At 39.3% G+C, this 21,409-nt stretch overlaps 1 protein-coding gene and 1 non-coding gene across 3 annotated transcripts in view; both read right to left on the bottom strand.

Annotated features, from left to right (window-relative positions):
• Positions 1 to 21,409, bottom strand: part of arhgef10 (Rho guanine nucleotide exchange factor (GEF) 10) — a 61,389-nt gene that overhangs the window by 25,034 nt on the left and 14,946 nt on the right. The window contains exons 3-19 of one of the 2 annotated variants that reach the window (XM_059353615.1): positions 19,812 to 20,213; positions 17,681 to 18,025; positions 16,577 to 16,613; positions 15,356 to 15,444; positions 14,963 to 15,019; positions 14,245 to 14,432; positions 13,196 to 13,312; positions 12,479 to 12,590; positions 12,179 to 12,291; positions 11,988 to 12,065; positions 11,728 to 11,907; positions 10,219 to 10,335; positions 9,731 to 9,823; positions 9,053 to 9,223; positions 8,131 to 8,276; positions 7,348 to 7,532; positions 2,914 to 3,029 (exon numbers count right to left, since the gene is read on the bottom strand). In XM_059353615.1, the coding sequence (XP_059209598.1) occupies positions 2,914 to 3,029; positions 7,348 to 7,532; positions 8,131 to 8,276; positions 9,053 to 9,223; positions 9,731 to 9,823; positions 10,219 to 10,335; positions 11,728 to 11,907; positions 11,988 to 12,065; positions 12,179 to 12,291; positions 12,479 to 12,590; positions 13,196 to 13,312; positions 14,245 to 14,432; positions 14,963 to 15,019; positions 15,356 to 15,444; positions 16,577 to 16,613; positions 17,681 to 18,025; positions 19,812 to 20,213 (2,546 nt within the window). The remainder of the gene's footprint in view (positions 1 to 2,913; positions 3,030 to 7,347; positions 7,533 to 8,130; positions 8,277 to 9,052; positions 9,224 to 9,730; positions 9,824 to 10,218; positions 10,336 to 11,727; positions 11,908 to 11,987; positions 12,066 to 12,178; positions 12,292 to 12,478; positions 12,591 to 13,195; positions 13,313 to 14,244; positions 14,433 to 14,962; positions 15,020 to 15,355; positions 15,445 to 16,576; positions 16,614 to 17,680; positions 18,026 to 19,811; positions 20,214 to 21,409) is intronic. The other variant, XM_059353616.1, reaches the window with a different exon arrangement.
• Positions 680 to 753, bottom strand: trnai-aau (transfer RNA isoleucine (anticodon AAU)). The gene has a single exon. It is a non-coding gene; the product is annotated as a tRNA-Ile (tRNA).

Here is a 21,409-nt window from a genome sequence, read left to right on the forward strand (position 1 = left end):
TTTTTGTAAATAGAGTAAAATATTGTTGAATAATCAACCTAAACTAAGGTCTGCAACTGAGCAACTTGTTCCAACACTCAACAGGCTCAAGCAATTTTCCTGGGCATTAGCCAAAACAGTGATGTCCCATGTATGAGACTGAACGTGATTGACCGGCATCATGTTGATATCATTTTCATGTTCATGTATCATCTTGTTGAGCTTTGATACCAACTAGTTTGCTGTTTTCATAAATACTTTATCAGCTATGTTACAAAGTAATAAATGCAAGATTAATGCTGCATAGTGAAATTAAAGCTAACTGGCTAATCTTAGCTTGGTTTAACTGGCTAATCTTAGCTTGGTTTAATTAGCTTGACTTAGCATAAAGAGAATTGGATTCAGCTTTGGAGTTGGGGCCCCATTCATACTTATACAATTTGGTTAGTCGCACATGAAGGTGGACTATATTAGACTTCCTTAATGTTACTGGACCAAATGGATTGATTTCCAGAAAAGCCAACTTAGGGTCAACTTCATGTTGTAAACTACATGATTACATAGTGCAGTCTGAATATGCTAAACTGTAGTAAGGTAACATGGTGAGCAAATCCCTGAATACATATCATGTATGTCAGAGTTGGTGGAATAACCTTTGTACACTATGATAACTGGCCACATGTCAATACTATAAAGTATGTGGCCCGTACGGGGATCGAACCCGCGACCTTGGCGTTATTAGCACCACGCTCTAACCAACTGAGCTAACCGGCCATGTTCTACTGCATTTTTGACGCAATTACTGAGTTACAGCTGATATACCTAGTAGGTAAGTATTGTAATGACATACAAAACAATATACACAGAGTTACATACACAAAAACGGAAACAGGAACGGAAACAGGAACTTCAGACAGTTGATTTAATATAATATTTCTACTGATTACCTCCCTACAGTACAAGTAAAGTTTACTCAAGTAAAGTACAAGTAGCTCAAAATTGTACTCAAGTACAGTACTTGAGGAAATGTACTCAGTTACATTCCAACATTGCATCTTCACATACACTTCAAATAGTACGATCTAAGCGACCTAACCACAAGGATATCTTGACTTTCAATACATGGTTCCAAAATGTATGAAAACCTTTCAGTATATCTATTATTAGAACACTGTCGGTATCGTTTGGTTATGAAACTTAGTACTAAGGAAAATGCTTAGCAAACATCTCAGTCCAGCTTCTTTCCTTTCCCATCAGTCTCTCCGGTCCTCCCTCCATCTCTGGGACACATGTCTCTCTGAGAGGCTCTCTGTTGCTCTGCCTCCCACTCTGCTTCTGACAGACCGACCAGCACAGCACAAACACAGCCTCACACACACTCATGCTGTGCTCTGCAAACTAAACCTTCATCCCAACAGCACAGACAGGCTTGTGTGTGTGTGTGGCCACATGATATGACAGGCCTGAATGGTGCAAATCAAGACTTAAGAGACTCCTAGTCTCCTTGAGACAAATTGCCCACGCAGGCACATTCCACAGCTTAAACATTATATGCTTTCCAAACAGTCCAGCCCTTATGGACATCTGAGGGGAAACACGATGAATGTGATTTTAAAAGTCCTGAGATACACTGGAGGAACATTTGTCTATGTCAACTTCTGGCAAGCCTCCAAGAATATTAATAGACTGTATAACTATTTCAACTCATATTTTGTCAAAATGACACAAACCACAAGTATTTATGTGAAATTATATTTATGACGTCTATTAATTTGAAGCCTTTGTGAAGACCTCAAGTTTTTATTACATGATTTTGTTTGACATTTATTTCCTTTCAGACAAGAGAAAATGCTAGCCTGGCTAATGCCAGACTATATCACAAATGAGATCCAGTCCGGCCACCAGCAATTAATTTCTCCGTAGAGGAGGCGTGGTTTACGATCCTCCAGAGCCGTTTACTGGGTGCTACGAATGTCTATCAAAAGCGTCTGTACGTAGCTCTTAGCCAATCAAACACGTGAAAGAGAGTTTCGCGTCTGCTGCAGCCATGTTGGATCCGTAAGAAAACTACAAAACTACAAGCTTCCATCTGTCGAGTAGTATGCATCATCGTCTTGCTGTCCCTCCCCGTTCTGTGATTGCATCCCTAAAACAGGGCTAAGAAACGGCCATCATTGCCAGACTGCCTGCAGGTTCGAAATTAAATCGAGCACGCAAGGCAGTATGGGTATACCCACGCTAAGCAAATGCTGGTTATCTAGATGGAATTCTATTTTAATACTAACTTTAATAAAACCCAATGAACAAAGAAGACTAGATTATTAGGGCTGGGGATGAATCAAATTGTAACTACCAAATGTTGGCTTCCAAAAGTTATGAAAACAAGATCACTGAGATTAGAAACTGCTGTGATTAGAAGAGTTACTGATTAGTTGATCAACAAACAAATAATCACCAACTATTTTGATAATCAATTAATCTTTAAAGTAATTTGTCATCCAAAAATGGCAGAAAATGCTAGTTTTAGCCTTCCAAATATGGAGATTTCCTGTTTATTTGTTGTATATCACATTGAACTGAGAATTGCTGGGTTTTGGACTGACAAAGCAAGAAATGTAAAGACATCACTTTAAACTTTGAGAAACTAGGATGGACATTTTCCCCTATTTTCTGCCATTTTATAGACAAGGGGATAAATCAAGAATAGAAATCTGCAGATTATTTAATTGTTAATCAAGATAAACCAATTATTGTGATGTTTGTTATTGTACAAGGACACTTTCCATTTGTATTATACTGTAACTGCCTGGAATATGTTGGATATAGTTCCCCAAAATATTAAATATATGTTTAATTGTGTTCAGATCAATCAATTAATTTTTATATTAATTATTTAAACAGACATATATTAAAACTGGTTGTGTCATACAGTACCTGGTAGTTGCCTTTGAGGCTGCCGATCATGCCGGAGATCTGGTTAACCAGGCTGAGGTCGTGGATTAGGTTCTGCAGATCTTGGTACAACTGACCGGGGCCCATGTACAGTTTGTCTATGCAGAAACACACAAAAGCAAAAATATTTAATAACTAGCTACATGAAAAGTTGAGGTTTACAGTGTTTGTTACAAACTTTAATTGATTCATATTAAAAAGGTAAGTAATAGCCTTGTTTTCAACCCATTGATAGCAGTGAATACAATCCTACATAAAAAGCTGTGTCCTTATCTGAGCTGGAAAGAATAAAAGCCTTAAAAGGTATCAGGGAAAATTAGCTCAGACCTGAAAAGCTGCAACAGTCCCCTTATAGAAAGTTGGATACACAAGCATTAACGACTGAGACCAATCTGATGACAGAAGCAGTAAAACTGGGACTAACAAAGACGAAGATCAATAAAGGCCAATCAGTCAGTTTCTCACGGGGAGCGGTGACAGCTCTGCAAACTTGGCAGTGATTCTCACCAGTGTGCTCGTTGTTCACAAGAACAGTATGATCTAGTGTTAGCTTTCCGAGGCCACGCAAATATTGTGTTCTTGTTTTTGCATGTCAGCATATATCATCCTTTATGTGCTTTACTTGTGTACCTACTGCATGTCTGCTGCAGTAGGTATGCTGTTAGGTATTTGCCTCTCATCATTTCTGAAAACCTAATGACACTATGGGATGTGACGAGAGCGCTTACTGTGTTCTCCTGTATTAAAAAGGAAACAACGGTTTGCTTTGTGTGCACTGCTGCACAGAACATAACCACATAGCTCATCAAAGGTCTGGCAGGCCTTTCCTATCTCTCTCTCTCTCTCTCTCTCTCTCTCTCTCTCTCTTTCACACACACACATACATAAATAATAAAGCAAACATGAAGGATAGGAGGACAGGGGGAATGTCTGTCAGTTGGCTTAACTGTCAGCAGAAAAGATATCGAGGTCATTCAATCAAACGCCTCAATTAACATGCACAGAGCTCTTTCAAATTAAACCCTAACTGCAAACATTTCAGCGCACACAACATTAACCGTTGAGAGAGTGTATCGGTGAACGAACAGTTAAACCCCATCAGAGTCCTTGGCACCAAAATGACTTTGTTTGTTTCTGCCATTCTACTTTCTCTTCTCCCTTTGCTTCCTTCTCCTCCTCAATAGTCACACAGTTTGCCGGTGCTTCAACTCCATGGCAACCCAGTCCAGTCCTCTCCTGAAGGTCTCGCTGACTGGGCATTAAGGGGACACTTTACCCCTGTTTGTGCATCGCCAAAATCCGCATTAGTAGGTGGTCTCTGGGAGAACTACTCAAAAATGTCTCCTTCTCAGTTTGTACACAAGCGGCTGCTCGCAAACACAGAAATTCTTTGTCGTCCTTACACATGCATGAGCACCCAAACACACAGAGCACAGCGGGCCTACAGTGGCGTTTATGGGTTTTGGATTTCATTGATGTTTTCATGGTCAACAACCTCTTATTGTATTACACTCATGTCACTGTATCAAATCACAGCCAACCTTCAAAACATTTATTTACATAAACCGTTCAGATCAAATAAAATGAGAAATGTATTCTCTGGTTGTGTGTTGCCCTTTTGTAGCAAAGTGTTTTTTCCCTTCAACTATCTGCCTTCTGTCACGGAGCTGTATGCAATTTTCATGGCTCATCTGTCTGAGCAAAGGCTGAGGAGACACGGGGGGTTGAATTCAGGTCAGGGGCAGAAATGCTGAATAAACCTGTCATGCTTGGAGCAAAAGCAACTACAACAGGTTATCTGTAGTCATATGATAGAGTGCTATCTTAAGATTCTACTTAGGGGAACATTTGGCATTTTTTCAACTTTAAAAGGAGATGTTATTTTGATTGAGGATAGCTACTTGTCTTTTAGCTATACTGTGGAATGATGCAAATATCTGAGCTTTTTTCTAACTTACAAAATTCCTCGTTTTTCAAATGTGTTTCATGTAAGAATGTTATATCTCCCATTTTTTTCAGGAGTTGTAAGAACTTAAGATTGATAAAAATTTGACACACAATGCTAAGCTTCAAATTAATCTTCAGGTTCCCAGCTTTAAGAAGATGTACACCACTTCTATGTGGGATCTATCGTTGACCTTTAAACTCCCTTCGAGGACCCGCTGCATCCCCTTTTAAAAAAAAAAAAACACTGGAAGGGGTGAAGAAGCCCTGTAATCTGTGTAGGATGGGGGTCTTTTGCTGTATAATATATGTATTTTAACAGTACAAATTATAAGATGCAACTACAAATGACTATTCCCACAGACAAAACTGGCACTGTGTAACTCATTTCTACCAGAGTCCAACTTCCTGAATGGCTCTTTGTGAGAGTGCCAAATACCACAAGTTTTTTTTTTCACAAAACAGGTCTGGCAGCACCACAGGAAACATGCCAGTCATCCCAGCAATTACACACATACTAAAATCAAACAATATATCTACAAATTACACACTGACTGTAAGCAGCAGGAAAATGGAACTTGAAATGAACGGGCTGCATGGTGGTCTGATTGCTATGCAGTGTAGAGAAGAGCTGAACTGAGCAGAGACACTCGGAAAGAGGTGACATCATATGCTGGAGAGCCTTTTCATTGTCTTCGAGCAGGCTGGTCACCGAGCTGCTTTTGGCTGCACACAGTTGACTGAGAAACGATTGTTTCCACTTGTTAAAAGTTCCTGGACAATGCACACATTTGTATGCGCACACACACATTCCCAAAGACACACAGAGCTGAAGTCGGTTGGGGAATGACTAAATCAGAGCGAGGGAAGTTAGTGAAGGTAAGCAAGTTATTGTCTGTAATTCAATCCTGCTAAGGGAATTAAAAGTTTCATTCAATTACACTTTTTTTAAAGCACTTTGGTCAAATCATGTAATCTCACAATCAACCTCCACAACATCTCTTTTAATTAACTGCTAATTGTAAGAATAAAAACAATATATTTGAAGCCCATACGGTCTTCCTCAGGGATTTAAGGACAGTGCACATACTCTTATATCATCACATCGGGTTAAAATAAGGCAACTGTCTGTCAGTTGCAGCCTTCGGAAAACCCACAGAGGGACCAGATGATGCTCAGGTCTGCCTCGCCATCTGTTAAGTACACACTTCATATAGCTCAGTGAAGTATCAGAGGGAGACAGGTGGCCTGGCAGGAGATGGGTGCAATAGAGAGTGTGAGAGAGATTGAGCTATAGTGTGCTTGTCAGTGGTAGTGATTCCAGAGCCTTTGACCTCAGCTTCAGTACAACCTTTGACAGACAAGGGATCATACAGTAGCAGAGCACTCACCAGCGCAGCAATGTGCACTAACATTACCTCTGCACAAACACATAATACACACCATCTACATCCTAGAATAAAAACTGCAGTGCTGTCACCACAAAAATATACACTTTCGTTATGCCTCTGTCTTGTGCGTCTGATCTGGGCCTTTTAAAGTGGCTGAGCAGCTGTCTAGGACAGGGGAGAACCCAGTGGAAAGACTGAAATCATTGGACTGGGCAGCCAGCAAACCAGAAGGATTGCAAAAGGAAAAAATACACACTCGGGCTGGATGGTTTGTGGAGGATTGACACCATTTTAGAAATTGCTGTGAATGTCCAGCATGAAACAATTGCTTTTATGAAGCAGTTCTAGGCACTATTTAATTACTGTGAACGTTTCAAGAAGCTCAATCCATGGAGAAATTCACACAGCACATATTCACAAACAGTGCCTGTAAATGAGCAGCTAGGATTTCTGTAGGGTTGTGATGTCACAACTATAATGTCATTACAGTCATTCCTTGGCTGCAATGATGGTGCAGAGATGTCAAAAGTGCATTTGTGGAAGACACAGAAACACTGACTAATAAGCACAGACTGGGCTTTCTTTTTAAGGAGGGGGGCTTAACGAGACAGACACTAAAACGGAGTGATTCAGACAGAAGTGTTAAGACATATTCAGACAGACAGTTTGAGGAGGTGTTTTTTGAACATTAAAGCATATAAACATGTTCTAGTAGAAACCCAAAATACAAGTATGAACGTGACAATTACCATAATATGTCCCCATTAAAATCCCTATACAACCTCTAATCTACAGGTTGTATAGGGTCCAGCACATGCAAATATATTTACCTTTAATCACCAAAGAAAACTTTATTAACCGGCCCTCAAGCACAAACAATTAACTGACCAGCAGGTGTTGGCTCCTTCCCCAGAGTCTCAAATCCCCTTAACCTACTTGGCACTCAATAATAACTCAGCTAGTTCATCACTAGTACCTTTTTTCCAGGCCTTTTGCCCCCAGTCGACGGAGAGTTAAACAGAGCCACAGACAGACAGGAAAACTGATTCAAAATAATAATGTGTGACACTGTGGTTCGTACTTGGCTTAGCGTTGATGACCACCTTCTCCCCAGAATGAGATGTTGGGTATCGGCTGTTGTCGCCCATGTCCTCGCTGGATCCGAACTCTAGCACTTCCACAAAGCTCAAAGGCACGCTCCACTTTAAGAGGAACTTCTGGTCGAGTGGGGCATTGCCACTGCCGCTTCCACTGCCATCCTGACATCTGGACGCAACAGAAAGAGATGAAGGTCATGAGAAAAGGCTTAATATTATTTGTGGAGAAAAATGTCTCTTCTGCAATGTGTGAGGAGGACATATGAGTGCTACGGACGCCATGTTTGGGAGGAGGCAAATGTCACTCATCTGGAAAACCAAATATCTGTCAGTTCATGTTTCTCTGAGGCAGTAAATGGTGACCAACATGTACCAATTACAGGACAGAAGCTGAAAAGCCCAAGCTTGGGCTCACCATCACTCTTGGCTAAATAACAAGCCACGGTGGGTACGTATGGGCCCAAACCTACTGACTCAGTGTGGTCATAAATCATCCTAAGGACACTAGTTACATACAGAGCTTACCATAATTCTCAACACTTGAGTTTCATTTCAGTAAAGTTAATTTTAAGATGCTACTATAGCTGTCAGGAGCTACTTATACTTACAGTAGATAAAGTGGACTATATGAACAAAATACACATATTACAATGGGTTTCTAAATTTGTAAAATGGTAAAAAGATTACAGGACATGGCATCCGAGGACAGGAGAAGGTGCAAATTAAGGGAGAGATTAAGAACAGGTCTGGGTTGCGGTCACTCTTACCGGATATTGGGCGTGGCACACATGAGAACATCATTGAGCAGGAAAAGACGCCGCTCCTTGGTTTTGATGATTTCACCACGCTCATTGTAAACAGTCTCAACCATGTCGTCTGAGCGGATCAGGTAGCGGCTGCCATTACTCAGAAGCTAAGGGATAAAGGTATTAAGTCAGAGGGATACTAAGTGAAGGTACAGTAGGAGTTTGGATCTCTGATTCAAGTATTTAGCGAACAATACCAAGCCCAGACAAAGAATGTAGATCAGACAGAAACCAAGATTACTGATATTAATCACTGCACAAGACACAATCCTGATGACTTTCAACCTATTGTTCTTTAACTCTGGGTATCAGGGGTGTCCGGGAGCATTTAACTAAAAAATTCAGTCCTCCCCCGATGTTTTTTTGTCATTTCTACTGTGAAACCATCCACTTTGGGTAACAGCATGTAATACATGGCTTTCAAAAGTGACTCTCTGCAATTAAAGGTCATGATGAACAAAACTCCTCTGCCCCATGTAGGGTATCTTGTAAACACATGTTTCTACATAGATGCCAGTGTGGGTGGCTGACAAATAATTGCACACTGGGTAAATCTGGTATTGTGTGCAAATGTGCAAATTCATGTGCTAAAAATATGCTATTCAGGCAAGAGAATACTTGAGAGAATGTGAAGCTCAAGTGCCTGATGGCCGCCCACACTGGGGACAGAGAGAAATGCCACAGCATATGCTAAAAGAATCAAACATCAGCCAAAAATGTGCACACTGACTGAGCAATGCATCATCAACTCTTACCACTTTCTCAGTCAGCATATAAAAAAAAGAGCCCATTTCAGAAACCTCATGTGTCAAGACTCCGGCGAGCTAGAGCATCATGCTGCATGATTCAAACAACAAGCATGCACACACACGTTGAGGCAGACCTTGTTGAGGTAGCGTTCATTCATGGCCTTTGCAATGTGACGGATCTCGCAGCGCTGGTCGGCTTCCCTCTTCTTTTCGTTGAGCTTCTCTGCTAGTGTTTCCAGTTCAGTCAGGGCCATCTGTAGAGGCAGACGGTCTGCATGACCCACTGGTGTGTTCTTCAGCATGTCCTGATGCAGACACACAGGGAAGTCATACATTAGTCAGTCATTGTTGAGGACCAATTCATGCAATTAATGACAAAAACTGGATCTGTACTCTTTCATACATCTGCATAATCACATCAAACAGCTCCTACTCATCCATTTTTTTTAATATCTATATAGCACACATCCTCATGACTTATTGTGTTTCAATAATAGAAACCAGTACAGTCAAAACTGCTGTTAACCATGTTTATTTAAAAAAATGAAAGCAACCCAGTGTCCTATATTTTTGCCAAGGTTTTCTGCAAGAGGCACAGGAAAAGTAAATATGCCAGAGCATGGATTAAAAGAGATCTGAGGAAACCATTTCCCCTCTGAGCTTTTCCCTCACCTCCCCTTGAAGTAAGTACTTTGAAAAACAAAGTGTGTTGATTTATGTGTATGGAACTCCCTCTGCTGGTGAATGTGTATAGTGTGATCTGTAAACTGCAGTTTAGTGTTACAGGAGCTTAAATTAAGAACTCATCAAACCTGAAGGAGCAGAATGAACTGTGGGAATCTCTGGATAGGTTTCATCATCAGGCCGTACAAAGTCATTCGGTCTGTGCTGGTCTCCTGACGATGCTGGAGGTGAGAAGCTGTATTACTGTAGTGTAGTGAGGAACCATAAACTAATGCAAGTGATAGAGGAATAGGAATGAAAGGCATGCTAGCAGGGTGCAGAGCTGTATTTTCCAGGCTAGTTAATGCACTTTTGAGTAGATTTATAAATTTTTTTGTGAGGAAATGATTTGGTCTGTTATGCATTTAATGTTATTAACTTTCCTGAGCAGGACAACAGTGAGAATTTCACTTTATAAATAGTTAAAACATAAAATCATGCAATATAACAAACAAAACAAAAAACACAAACAAAGAAAACATGTCCCTATTCAAGAACAATATTATTTACACAGTTTTCCACACTACACTGTAATTCCACTGCTAGTTTAACATGTGTGTGTGTGTTTTTCTCAAACCTTGAGGAATTCCAAGAAGCCAGGTTTGGAGGCGCACGTCTTCCTTACTACTGCCATTGCAGTGCTGAAGTTGTTCACATACTCACTGTAGGCATCCAGCACCATGGACTTTGAGAACTGTTGAGAAACAGTTGTTAGAACTTAAATTATAAAAAACTTTTTTGACCTACATTCAATCAAACACTAGCCTGGGTATACCCATACTGCCTTGCCCGCTCAATTTCATTTTGAACCTGCAGGCAGTCTGGCAACAATGGCCGTTTCTTAGCCCTGTTTTAGGGATCCAATCACAGAACGGGGAGGGACGGCAAGACGATGACGCGTACTACTCAACAGATGGAAGCTTGTAGTTTTCTTACGGATCCAACATGGCTGCAGCAGATGCAAAACTCTCTTTCGATCTAGCAGTGGACGGCGTTTTAAATAGTTTAGAGTGAAAGTTGATTTTAAAAGAAGAACAACGTTTGACTTTACACTCCTGTTTCACCACCAAAAATAAAAATAAATAATCTTGCAGAAAGCACACACACACACACACACACACACACACACACACACACACACACATTTATTTACGTTTTACACAGCATACCAACTTTTTGGGGATCCAGATTTCATATGGAATGGCTATGAGTTCTGTTGTTTTATGATGGGATAAGAATTGTGACATGACAGAGGGCAGTGAGCATATTTTATAGGGGTCTCACTGCTTTTTTGATGTCACACTATCGGGTCGGTTTTCTTAGAAAAACAAGAAAGCGAACTGTTGAACAGGATTGCGGGAGATGATGTCTTTGTTTTGAAGATCCCAGCCTTGGGAGTTGCTAAGCAGCCAAAGACAAGAGGAGGGTGGAGTACATACTATAATAGGACAGAGTGCAGCTTTCTGCATCTGCATGAGAGCACATGTCTTTGACATGAAGTGAGGCGGTCTGGAAGGGAGGCTGCTGCAAGTTATCATCAGAAATGCCATAAATGTCAAACTGATTCAAAAACGCAGCTAAAGTAGACTTATGTTTCATATGATGGTAAAGTTGTCGTAAAAAGGTTGGGCAATACTTTATATTCAGGTCCTTGAAGTAAGTGTCTAGTATGTACAGTAATAGGGCTTTGTAGTCCTTTAGATGTCTGTAAGTGTTAGTTATAGCATCATGCATGATAAAGAATTTATTAACCATAACAAGGCATTGTTCTTGATTCAGATTCAGTAGCTGCAAAAAAATATTACTAACTAATTGACTGCTAATAGGTTCATAGTTAAAAGCATAGTTAAGGTTTTCTTATATGTGCTTAAACTGTCTTGTAATCCAACAATAAACATGTTTTTGATGCTATTAATAATACTTCTTAAATTCTTAAATAACACTTATATTCTCATTAACCCAAACTATTGTTAATAATAATCCTTTAAGGAGTTATAAGGCCCTAATTACCTATTAATTTACATTTATTACAAGGATTTTAATATAAAGCTTTATCAAAAAATAAAAAATTTCATCCCCATCTTACCGATGCAACAAAGACGTCCCCGATCATCTCCAGGCTATCCCACTCTGCCACACGGCTCGCCAGGGCTATCTGAAACAGGAAGTGGCACTGCAGGATCTCACGCACACGATAGAAGGTCATCTTCAGTTTCCTGTCGCTCAGCAGCCTTGGCTCGATCTGGGACAGAGGCTTCTCATATTGCTGATGAAGCAGACAAAGTGCACTGTAAGAACAAACACTTCAAAGAGGATTTGACAATCACTGCAGCTGAACTTGCATACCTCTAATATCCTTTTCAGTGCTTCAAGATAGTTTTTCTCACTCTCCAATATAGATCCCAATATACATCTTCTCACCAACTTTAGAGGAGAAATACCGAAACATTAGTCTCCAGACATTTGGCCTAGTTTTCCTTAACAGAACAGTAAAGATTTACATAAAACGGGATGGAAGTAGGGCATGTTTTGTTTACCTGTTGCTGTGAAAGACCCTCTGGTGCTGGAGACAGCACTGGCTCAACATTGAAACAGTCCACCTCAATGAAGAGTTCAGACTCCTCATCCTCAAAACAGGTCGACTTCCTCTCTGAAAGATTAAAAAAAAGAAGTAAAGCACCATAGATAAATGATTGCAATTAAAGAAACATGCCACCATGCTGAAGAGACAGAAAGATGCTGTCCTGGCCATACAATGTTGCCCTTTACTAAAATACTGAAACTGTCACTGATTTAACATAAACAGAAGAGCTGTGGGGAAATGTGTAATTTCATACCGTTACAGAACGACTTGGTTTTGATGAAAGAGCGCCCCTTCTTCACTGCAGCTTTGGTTTTCTCAAGCCCATCTTTGGTCCCATCCTTAGCTGCCTTCACCAGCTTTTGCATCTTTGATGAAACAAAAAATACACTATTATCTACAGTATATCGCCAAAGTGACACAAAGTATTTTTTTTTCACAGTTGAAAATATCAATCAAAGGTTACTTTGTCTAACCCTATGGCTACTGAACTGAGCTAAGCAGGACAGGAGCAGTGTTAGAGTATGGATGAGGATAGGATCGCTGCAGATCGTGTAATGCAGGATAACAGGAGAGCAAAGGTGACCAGAGAATGACAATGTAAGTGGGACAAGAGCTGGAAGTTACACAGTGCTTAAATATATGATGTCTGGTTTACATTTGAAGAGACACTGTAAATGCAACTAATATTTTCTGCAGTTTTTAGGTAGTTTAGTGTCAAAATAAATCCCCAAGCTTCACAACCTCCAATGCATAAACATATAACATGACAGGCAAGTGCAGCAGACAGGGAGGCAAATGATTTGTATGCAAGACCATCACCAGTACCACCACCACAAGTCATTCACATATGGAGCAGGATGAGGGTACCAAGGCAGTGAGAGACACCCAGAGTGGTTAGCTAGACTGAGAGTTAAAGGTCGGGACTACTTTGTCTAGCACAGGCAGGTGAGGTGAGCCTCAGGTAGTTTACCTTCTGCTCGTGTTTCTGTTTTAACTGCTGCAGCTCTACCGTCCCCACTGTATTTGCCATTAGATCTTTCATCTTTTTCTCATAGTGTTCTTTCAAGCGTGTCAGATCTTGAGAGAGCTAAACAAAAGCAAAGCAGGCATTACTGGTTATGGTTTTGGAATTACCTTGCATATATGTGTTACTAGATTGCTGACTGTGCATCAGAGGAAGAAATGTACTTCTCCAGAGGGCATGCCACCCTTAGATCTGATGGTTATGGGTACTGAAATATGGGACTTGCATAACATACTGGAAAATTGTCAAGATCTGAGTCATATGGCAGCCTTGACAGGCAAGTAAGAAAAAAATGATGCTGACAAAACCTGTTTTTCATATGTTCTTAAGTCATGAATAAGGGAAAGAAAACAATTACGATCAGACTTAGAACATGGATTAACTTTTTTTTTACTTGACACTAGATTCAATTACAAAATGCAGTATGAAATATAAATAAAATTGCTTTCAAACTATTGGGGGCAGTGGTCTCCATCTTTTTTCAAAGGTCATTGGCATTTGATAATATTTCATCAGATTTTTATTTTGCCTGAAGCAATCATAAAGTTCTGACCATGGTACACTGAAAACAAAGTGAAGTTGAATTCTCAAAACCACAACCCAAAACATTACAGACTGCAGAAAGCTGGCTGGAGGCTAGAATGACCTCTCGAATATCTGCAGAGGCAAATTAACTGTTGATTGAACTGTTGAACTGTTGATATGATTCCTCATAAAATACACACATTATTGTCCATTATTAAAATCTTGATCCACAAATCATGTGACTACAGGTTAAAAATAAGATGATTTGTTTCCACCTAGAAATTTAACCTCATATAAACAAATATATCAGAGTGGACAGTTCAGGGTAGAACAGTTGACATCCCTATAAATGCATTGCAAATTACAAAAAAAAGAATCTCTGCTCTATCAACTGCTGTCATCTGCTCAATAAGAGTTGTTTGTTGTCTGTAAAGCTGACAGAAAAAAGGGAGGGTGAATGATATACACACATGGGTTTTCCTCTGTGGCGGCTTTCCTCTCATGAAGGCGTGGGGGAGGCCATTCTCAGCGCGACCTTCCCCGTCGCTGGCCTCGTCGTAGCTTTCAAACTCACTAGAGCTCCAGCCGTTATCGAGGGAGCTGTTGCAGCCTCCCTCCTCGCCAAGTTCCACATCATCATAGATCATCTCATCTGGATCTGGATGAAAAGAACAGCACAGACATAGAAAATGTAACCAGAAATACTGTAGTTAAGAAAATTACAGAGCATTTTGTAGAGTTATTTTATCAATGGTTAGTAGCATAATAGGCATAAACACAACACCATACGGTATGTATATGTATATATATATATATATATATATATATATATATATATATATATATATATATATATATGCATATATCCTTGTCTTGTAATACATAAATTGTAAGCTTATGCTGTTAAGAGCAGTTCCATAGTGTGTTATTATTCAATGCAACAGATCTACTTTACTGAAATCATGAACGTCACAAAGATAAATATTGATTGAATGTTGTGTTTGAATACATCAGCTTAATATTTTCATGCAAAAGCTGAAATTAATAATTCAAGTATCCTAGTTTTTGACTAAAGAAATTAGGGCAACAGAAGTGAAAGTAAGCAGCGCTGACAATCTTACAGCTGCAGACTGGAACTAAAAATTCTGAATTTGTGAAATGTAGGAATGAAAAAGAATTTTCTCATACCTGTGTTGGAGTCAGAGTTCTCTCTGGGCACGTCATCATAAATCACCTCATCTGGATCTGAAGTGTACAAAGAACCGTTCACAATAACCAATGCATGATTTCTCACATCATATAGCTAGTTTGTTCACACAACTAACAGGATGCAATGTAGAAGGGATCTAAAAGAAAAGCACACACAAGGGCCTGCTTCCTCAAAAGAACAGGGAAGGAAGTGTCTGGGAATTCAGTGGTGTCAAAAGAAAAGAAAAAAAAGATAATAGCAGCCTGAAGGCATGCACTTGGTGTGCAGAGGCAAGTAGAGAGAACTGAAACAACAGCAGTATTCTTTGCATGAATATTATGCATGTATCTCGACTAAATGTGCAATTGTTTCTTTTTGATGTCATTCCTTACTTTCCATCCATGCAGTGTTGGCAGGATCCGATGCCCATTTAGCCAAAGCATCCTCTTCTCTAATAGCTGGATATTCTTCACTGAAAACACTGAAAACAGGCAAACAAACGAGATTAGAACTCTTCTAACATATAATAAATATAATATAAATGTTCCTTTGTTTTTAACTGTAATGTTCATTAAGTTTTGGTTTGTACATACAACCAAAAGTAGTGTGTTTGTTAACTGATAACTTTTAAACCAGCAAGGTAGAAAAACAAAACAAAGTAAAATAAACTAAAAGCAGAAATAAAACAGCCATGGTTACAAGTGCCCATTATTGAAGAAAGGAGTGTATAAATCCAGTATCTTGCCATTTATATATCAGTTATTCCATAATCATTTTCCACTGTGTCTTAAATAATTTATTTCTTCAATTCACAAACAAAAACATTTTCTCTAATTCAGACTGATTGGTCATCTTTTCCATAGTATAAATATTTCTTATAATTTCCAACCATGGTTCTATTTTTCAGAGGCATTCAGTCTAAAATCAATTACTTGTTATTGCCTTCGCCTCTGATCAATAATCTTGGTTAAATATTTTTTATCATCAATGACACAACAAATTTATATTTTCCTATTCCATATAATGTCAGAAAACCATGAAATAACTCCATATTTTTCTGTATTAATACAATATCATTTTTGACATGACTTGAAGATAGTTGTCATTTATACGATATTAATAAGGCCCAGTAAATATTAATATAACTTACTTTGCAAAGGCTGAGTGATATGGCCAAAATCTTCTATCCCTATGCAGGTAATTTCACAATTCATTATTGATATATATCACAGTATCTGTTTTTTTCCTCATATTTTAATAGATAAATAGAAAAATACGCTTTACCATGTGTTTATTTCATATATACTGTGTTAATTAAATACGTAACAAAAAAAAAGTATTTTCTGTTTTTTTCCAGCTTTGCTTCCATGTGCAAGGATCAGAACTTAAAGAGTCGTCCAAATGATGTAAATATTTCATAAGGCAGTTTGGCTACAGGTTTTTTACCCATCGCAATAGAAACCATATTAAAAAACATACAGAATACACATTTTTATATTGCTATATCATCATATCGCCCAGGCCTATACTTTGCATACCTATCTTAAGATAAAGCCTGATATGTATTACATGGCTTGTGTAGACACACACTAGCTCTATAGTAAACCACATACCTGTCAACAGATGTGTTGCCAGTCCCAACCACACTCACTGAAGGAGGAAACAGAAAAAAATTACACACAGAAAACCTACAATGCACTACATGTTCTTACTTGTAACCCCTTTAGGTCTCTCACTTCTCATGATCCAAGCACAAGAGCTGCAATATAAATTTGAAAATGGCATGCTATTGTAGAATATTGTACAGAGCATAGATGGAACTCTACAATAACAAGTAATGATTCATTTTGAATGTAATATAGAATAAAATATATGGGGCAGACTTCAGCATACTTTCTGTCAAGCGAGCCAAAAAGATTTAGAAACTCAGTTGTAACTTTGTTTATATTCCACCAGGTGTCACTGATGATTCCATATATCCCAGATTGTCTATGATTAGTGAAGTCAAGACGATATTTTTGGAAAAAAGTTCTTCCATAAATTTCATTTGACACATGTACCCAATTTAAAATTCCATGATAAGATAAACCTCCTGTTTTCCAATGAACTTGGAAATGGCAAAAGAGATAACTGTACCAAAATGTCCTTGCTATGCATATATATCATGGCCTGAAATCTCAACACTGCAAAAGTGCAAATACTTTTCTAGATCATCACACAAATCTGACTTTCCAACTCTCTCTTACTAAAACATCTGTGTATTCCAATCTGGTGTGACCTTGGTAGGATAATTACAGTGTAATCAGACTCCTCAGCATGCCAGGCCACAGGCTGGACTCCGCTACAGCTAGATTTTAGGGAAACCGGAAAATCCTCACAGCCAACAGAGATCTTTGGGGAGGGCTAAATTTAGTCCCTACTTCCTTGTGGCAAGGCTTTAGGAAAAACAAGAGAAAGAAGAAAGGACAGAGGATAGCAGTAGCTGAGACAGCGTTTACGTGTCACAGCCTTGTATATCTAGCTCTGAGAGCAGAGAGGAAGAAGAGGAAAAATTTCTCTCAAAGTAAAGAATAAACAGAACCTTGATATCCAGAGATTTTTCTGCTGTTTTGCATGTTTCAAAATACAAGTCAACACCTTATCTACCTTGTTATTATCATTATTTTTTTAATCCTTATAATTTAGAACATTTCCCACTGCTGCAGCCTCTACTTTACCGTCCTCATCCACAGATAGGTGTCGAATGATGACAGGTGTGGTGTAAGTTGGCGTGATGAGTGGTACACCGGAGGGAGTTGCATAGCCACAGGGCACTGGGATTGAGTATCCTGAAGTGATGCCAACAGGGCTGGTGTGTACATCCTGGGACTCTCCCTCCCGTTCCTTGGGCTCCACTGGTGATGTAGCAGCAGAGGAGGGTCCGTGCTGCTGCTCGAGCTGCTGCAGTTGGAGAGGAGTGATGTCAATCACAGAGTAAGGGTTGACTTTGCCCTGGGAGGAGCTCCTGGGTACAGCCTGTGGAGGGTGAGGGTCATCCATGGAAGCATCCTGGCTTTCAGTGCCTGGTGAGTGAAAGAAGATCCATCAGCAAGATACATGACAACAATGGGAAGATGTCAGGCATAATAACAATTACAATTACTTTTAATTGCACAATAATACATTTGACTAGTAACCCTTTATCGGGCAAAGAACTATATTTGGTAACTTCAGTGGATATCAGAATGAGGTCCCCATGGCTCTCTGTTTGGTCGTAGAGCCACATGGATTTCTTCCAGCTAATCAGCAAAGATCAGGCTACGTCACAGACAGTGACATCATGACATCTGACCAATCAGTATGATAACAATATAATAATATTAACTTTATTGACCTGGACCTCCAATGTAAAAATGAAACATTTAGAAAAAAAATCTGCAAGAAACAGTCGTACAAACAGAGTTATTGTGTTTGTACGACTTTGTACGGTCTGAGAGCTGCGCCGGGTGGCTGCGGATCCGGATGGCCGCCTGGCTATGTATGTTTTTGTTTTTTTACACATTCTGGCTGTATGTAATATCCTCCAATATTCTCCAGGGTTGAAATTTGGAATTTGCAAGTATTTCAATGAGTCCCCTATTAAGGGTTAAGCCTCTGAAATCTGTAACCCACTGGTGGGTTTAAAAAGATTGTTTTCTTGAACAAAATGACCAAATTAATTTAACATAGCCAGAAAGAAATAAACAATTGCTTTTAATCTTCTTGTAGCACCTGAACAAATCTATTGTGATGAATGCTGAATGATGAAAAAGTTAATCACAATAATCTTTATCTTTATTCTATAGGTCTCAATTAAAGTTTTCAAATAAAATTAACAGTATGGAGTAACCACATCTTGTAGAAACCGTTAAATTTAATGCTCCTCAATGCAACTGGGGAACCATGATTTCCTTTTTTTAATATTATTAAAGGCACTGCACAAAAGACATTTTAGGGTTTCCTTTCTTCTAGCCATGATTTTGCTGTTCTCATAAAAGGTGTGCTGGACATACAGTACATATATATTACAGTGACAAATGAGTAAAATGTGAACATAAAATGCTCTGAAACTGAAACAGAAGGTTAATATACTTACTTCACAGATATAAAGAAAAACCCACAGAGATTATGTGTAAAAAGAGTAATTCTGTGATGTAATAATTCCCCTACAGGTGCAAGAGCCACACTCAGATTTCTTTATTACATTCTTTCAAGTTGTTGTTTGGAAAATTACAAAGACCAAACTTAATCATTATGGTTAGAAAGGGTTTGAACCTCCAACTTTAGCATTATAATAACTTCTCTGATCAGTGAGTTAACCAAAGCACCACTTTTACTTGATCAAAGGAGGCCAAAAACCAATGACTTGTCAATCATACATGCTTTATGCTTTAATCACCAATAAAAGCTGAAAGATTAGTGCAGTCCTGACACCTCTTTGCTATAGTACTACAAAATGAGTGAGTTGTGAGTGAGAATAATTAGAGCCTAGTCCTGCCTGCTGCTGCTGTCAGGGCTTGCAGTGATAAAAGCCAGACAACCTCCAGCACCAGGCAGCCAGAGATACAAGGTGTCATGAAAGAGACAGACTGCCCCACTTCAGCCTGAGCTGAGGGGCTCGATCGGAGCCAGATAATGTACACAAACATGACAGGAGAATGTGGAGAGTGTTTCATTGCTGTTAGGAAATGTCAAAGCATATTCAAAGCATTATTTGCAGTCAACACATTTTAAAACAAAAATGTAGAACTTCTGCTCTAAGAAAAGGCTAAACTCAGCTCAAATAGTCCCAATCCCCTAGAGCCAAAAAAACAACTGTGGGCTCCAAACCTGTTCTTCCAGGATCTGTCTCTGCGTCTTCATCAAGAGGAGGGGGTGGAGGTGGTGGTAAATCAGTCTCCATGTCAACAGTCCCCTCAGCAGCAGATGTCCCCTGTCCTTCTGCTGTTGCTCCACCTGCTGTGGAGAGTCTGCTTGTGGCAGCTGTTAAATCTGTTGATGATGGAGCTTTGTCGGATGTGATGGAAGGTGCTGGGGGGTCTTGGATGGGGGCATGGCTCTCAGGGTTACTGGCCACCGTCGAGTCTTGGCTCTGATCCTTGATGCTGGGGGCTAGAGGAGCTGGAGGTGCAGGGGGTGGGCGGTCAGCCTCAGGGATGTCATCACCGCTGTCATCAAAGTCGAAGGCTTCCCCCTCATCTTCATCTGGAAAGGGGACGGCATCTGCCAACACTGAAAACAGAAATAGGGTTCAGAGGAAACAGTACTGGATGACATGACTGATGCAGAGAATATCGAATAAAAGAGTTGGCAATAGATGACAGTGAAAAACATTTTTTTTTAAATATAAAGCAAGTCTAGGTGCTATATAAATACTGTGAAAGCATCAAAACACTCATTTCACAGAGAAACACACAGCCAGTATTCAAAAAACTTTTAAGGTCGTCAGGACTTTCGTAAGTATACTATATATTGGTAGAAAGTAGTGTTACATTGCTGTGTAAGTCATCCCCTGGCTGCAATGATGGTGCAGAGAAGCTGGTGCTGACCAATGACCAATCAAAGCAGACTGGGCTTTTGTGTGAGGGGGTCTTAAAGAGACAGGCACTTGAATGGAGTGTTTCAGACAGAGGGTGAATACAGGTATATTCAGACGGACAGTATGAGAAAAAACATGTTTTTTTTCTGTTGTTTTTTATACTGCTTATTTGACAGTTTTTCCGCAGTTTACGAAAATGCACTGACATGACTGACAGCTGCATTTGAGAATACTCTGTTCTGATTGTTGTTTTTCCCTCCTGGGGAAGTGGAATCTTGTAAATCCAATTAAGAGCAATAGGAGATTTTTATTACATAGATTACTGTCAAGATATAGTGACAGGTCCAACTTATATGACAAAAACGTTTCTGTACAGAAGTTACCATCAGTAACTTTTAACATGTAAATATGTTCTAGTAGAAACCCAAAATACAAGTATGAATCCAAACGTTTGCAAAATATGGGCCCTTTAATTTACTTGATTAGATATTATCATATAGGCATTTCATCCATAAACTGAATTGTTTCTCAACTGAATTTCCAAATAATCCTCAAAATGTTTATAATGCTATCACAGCTTATGCCATGAAAATGGATTTATATCATCCATCCCAACTGGATAACATGCAATAAAGCCAAAGTTAAACATTTAAATCCTGGACAAAAATGTAGAATATGTGACAGCTCGTACAGAATGTGATTGGGCAGTCTGGGCAGTGTTTATCTACTACAACAGTCAAGCGAATATATCCTCTGTATTAAAAAAGACAATAAATATTAGTTTAGACTAATAACATACAGAACTCTGTGATGACAGGCAGGGTCATCATACCACACTGTGTATGCTTTTGGGGCTTTGGCAAAACCTAAGTTATATTTAGGTAGGATT

Source organism: Centropristis striata, chromosome 16, assembly GCF_030273125.1.
Source record: "Centropristis striata isolate RG_2023a ecotype Rhode Island chromosome 16, C.striata_1.0, whole genome shotgun sequence".
Classification (NCBI taxonomy): Eukaryota; Metazoa; Chordata; class Actinopteri; order Perciformes; family Serranidae; genus Centropristis; species Centropristis striata.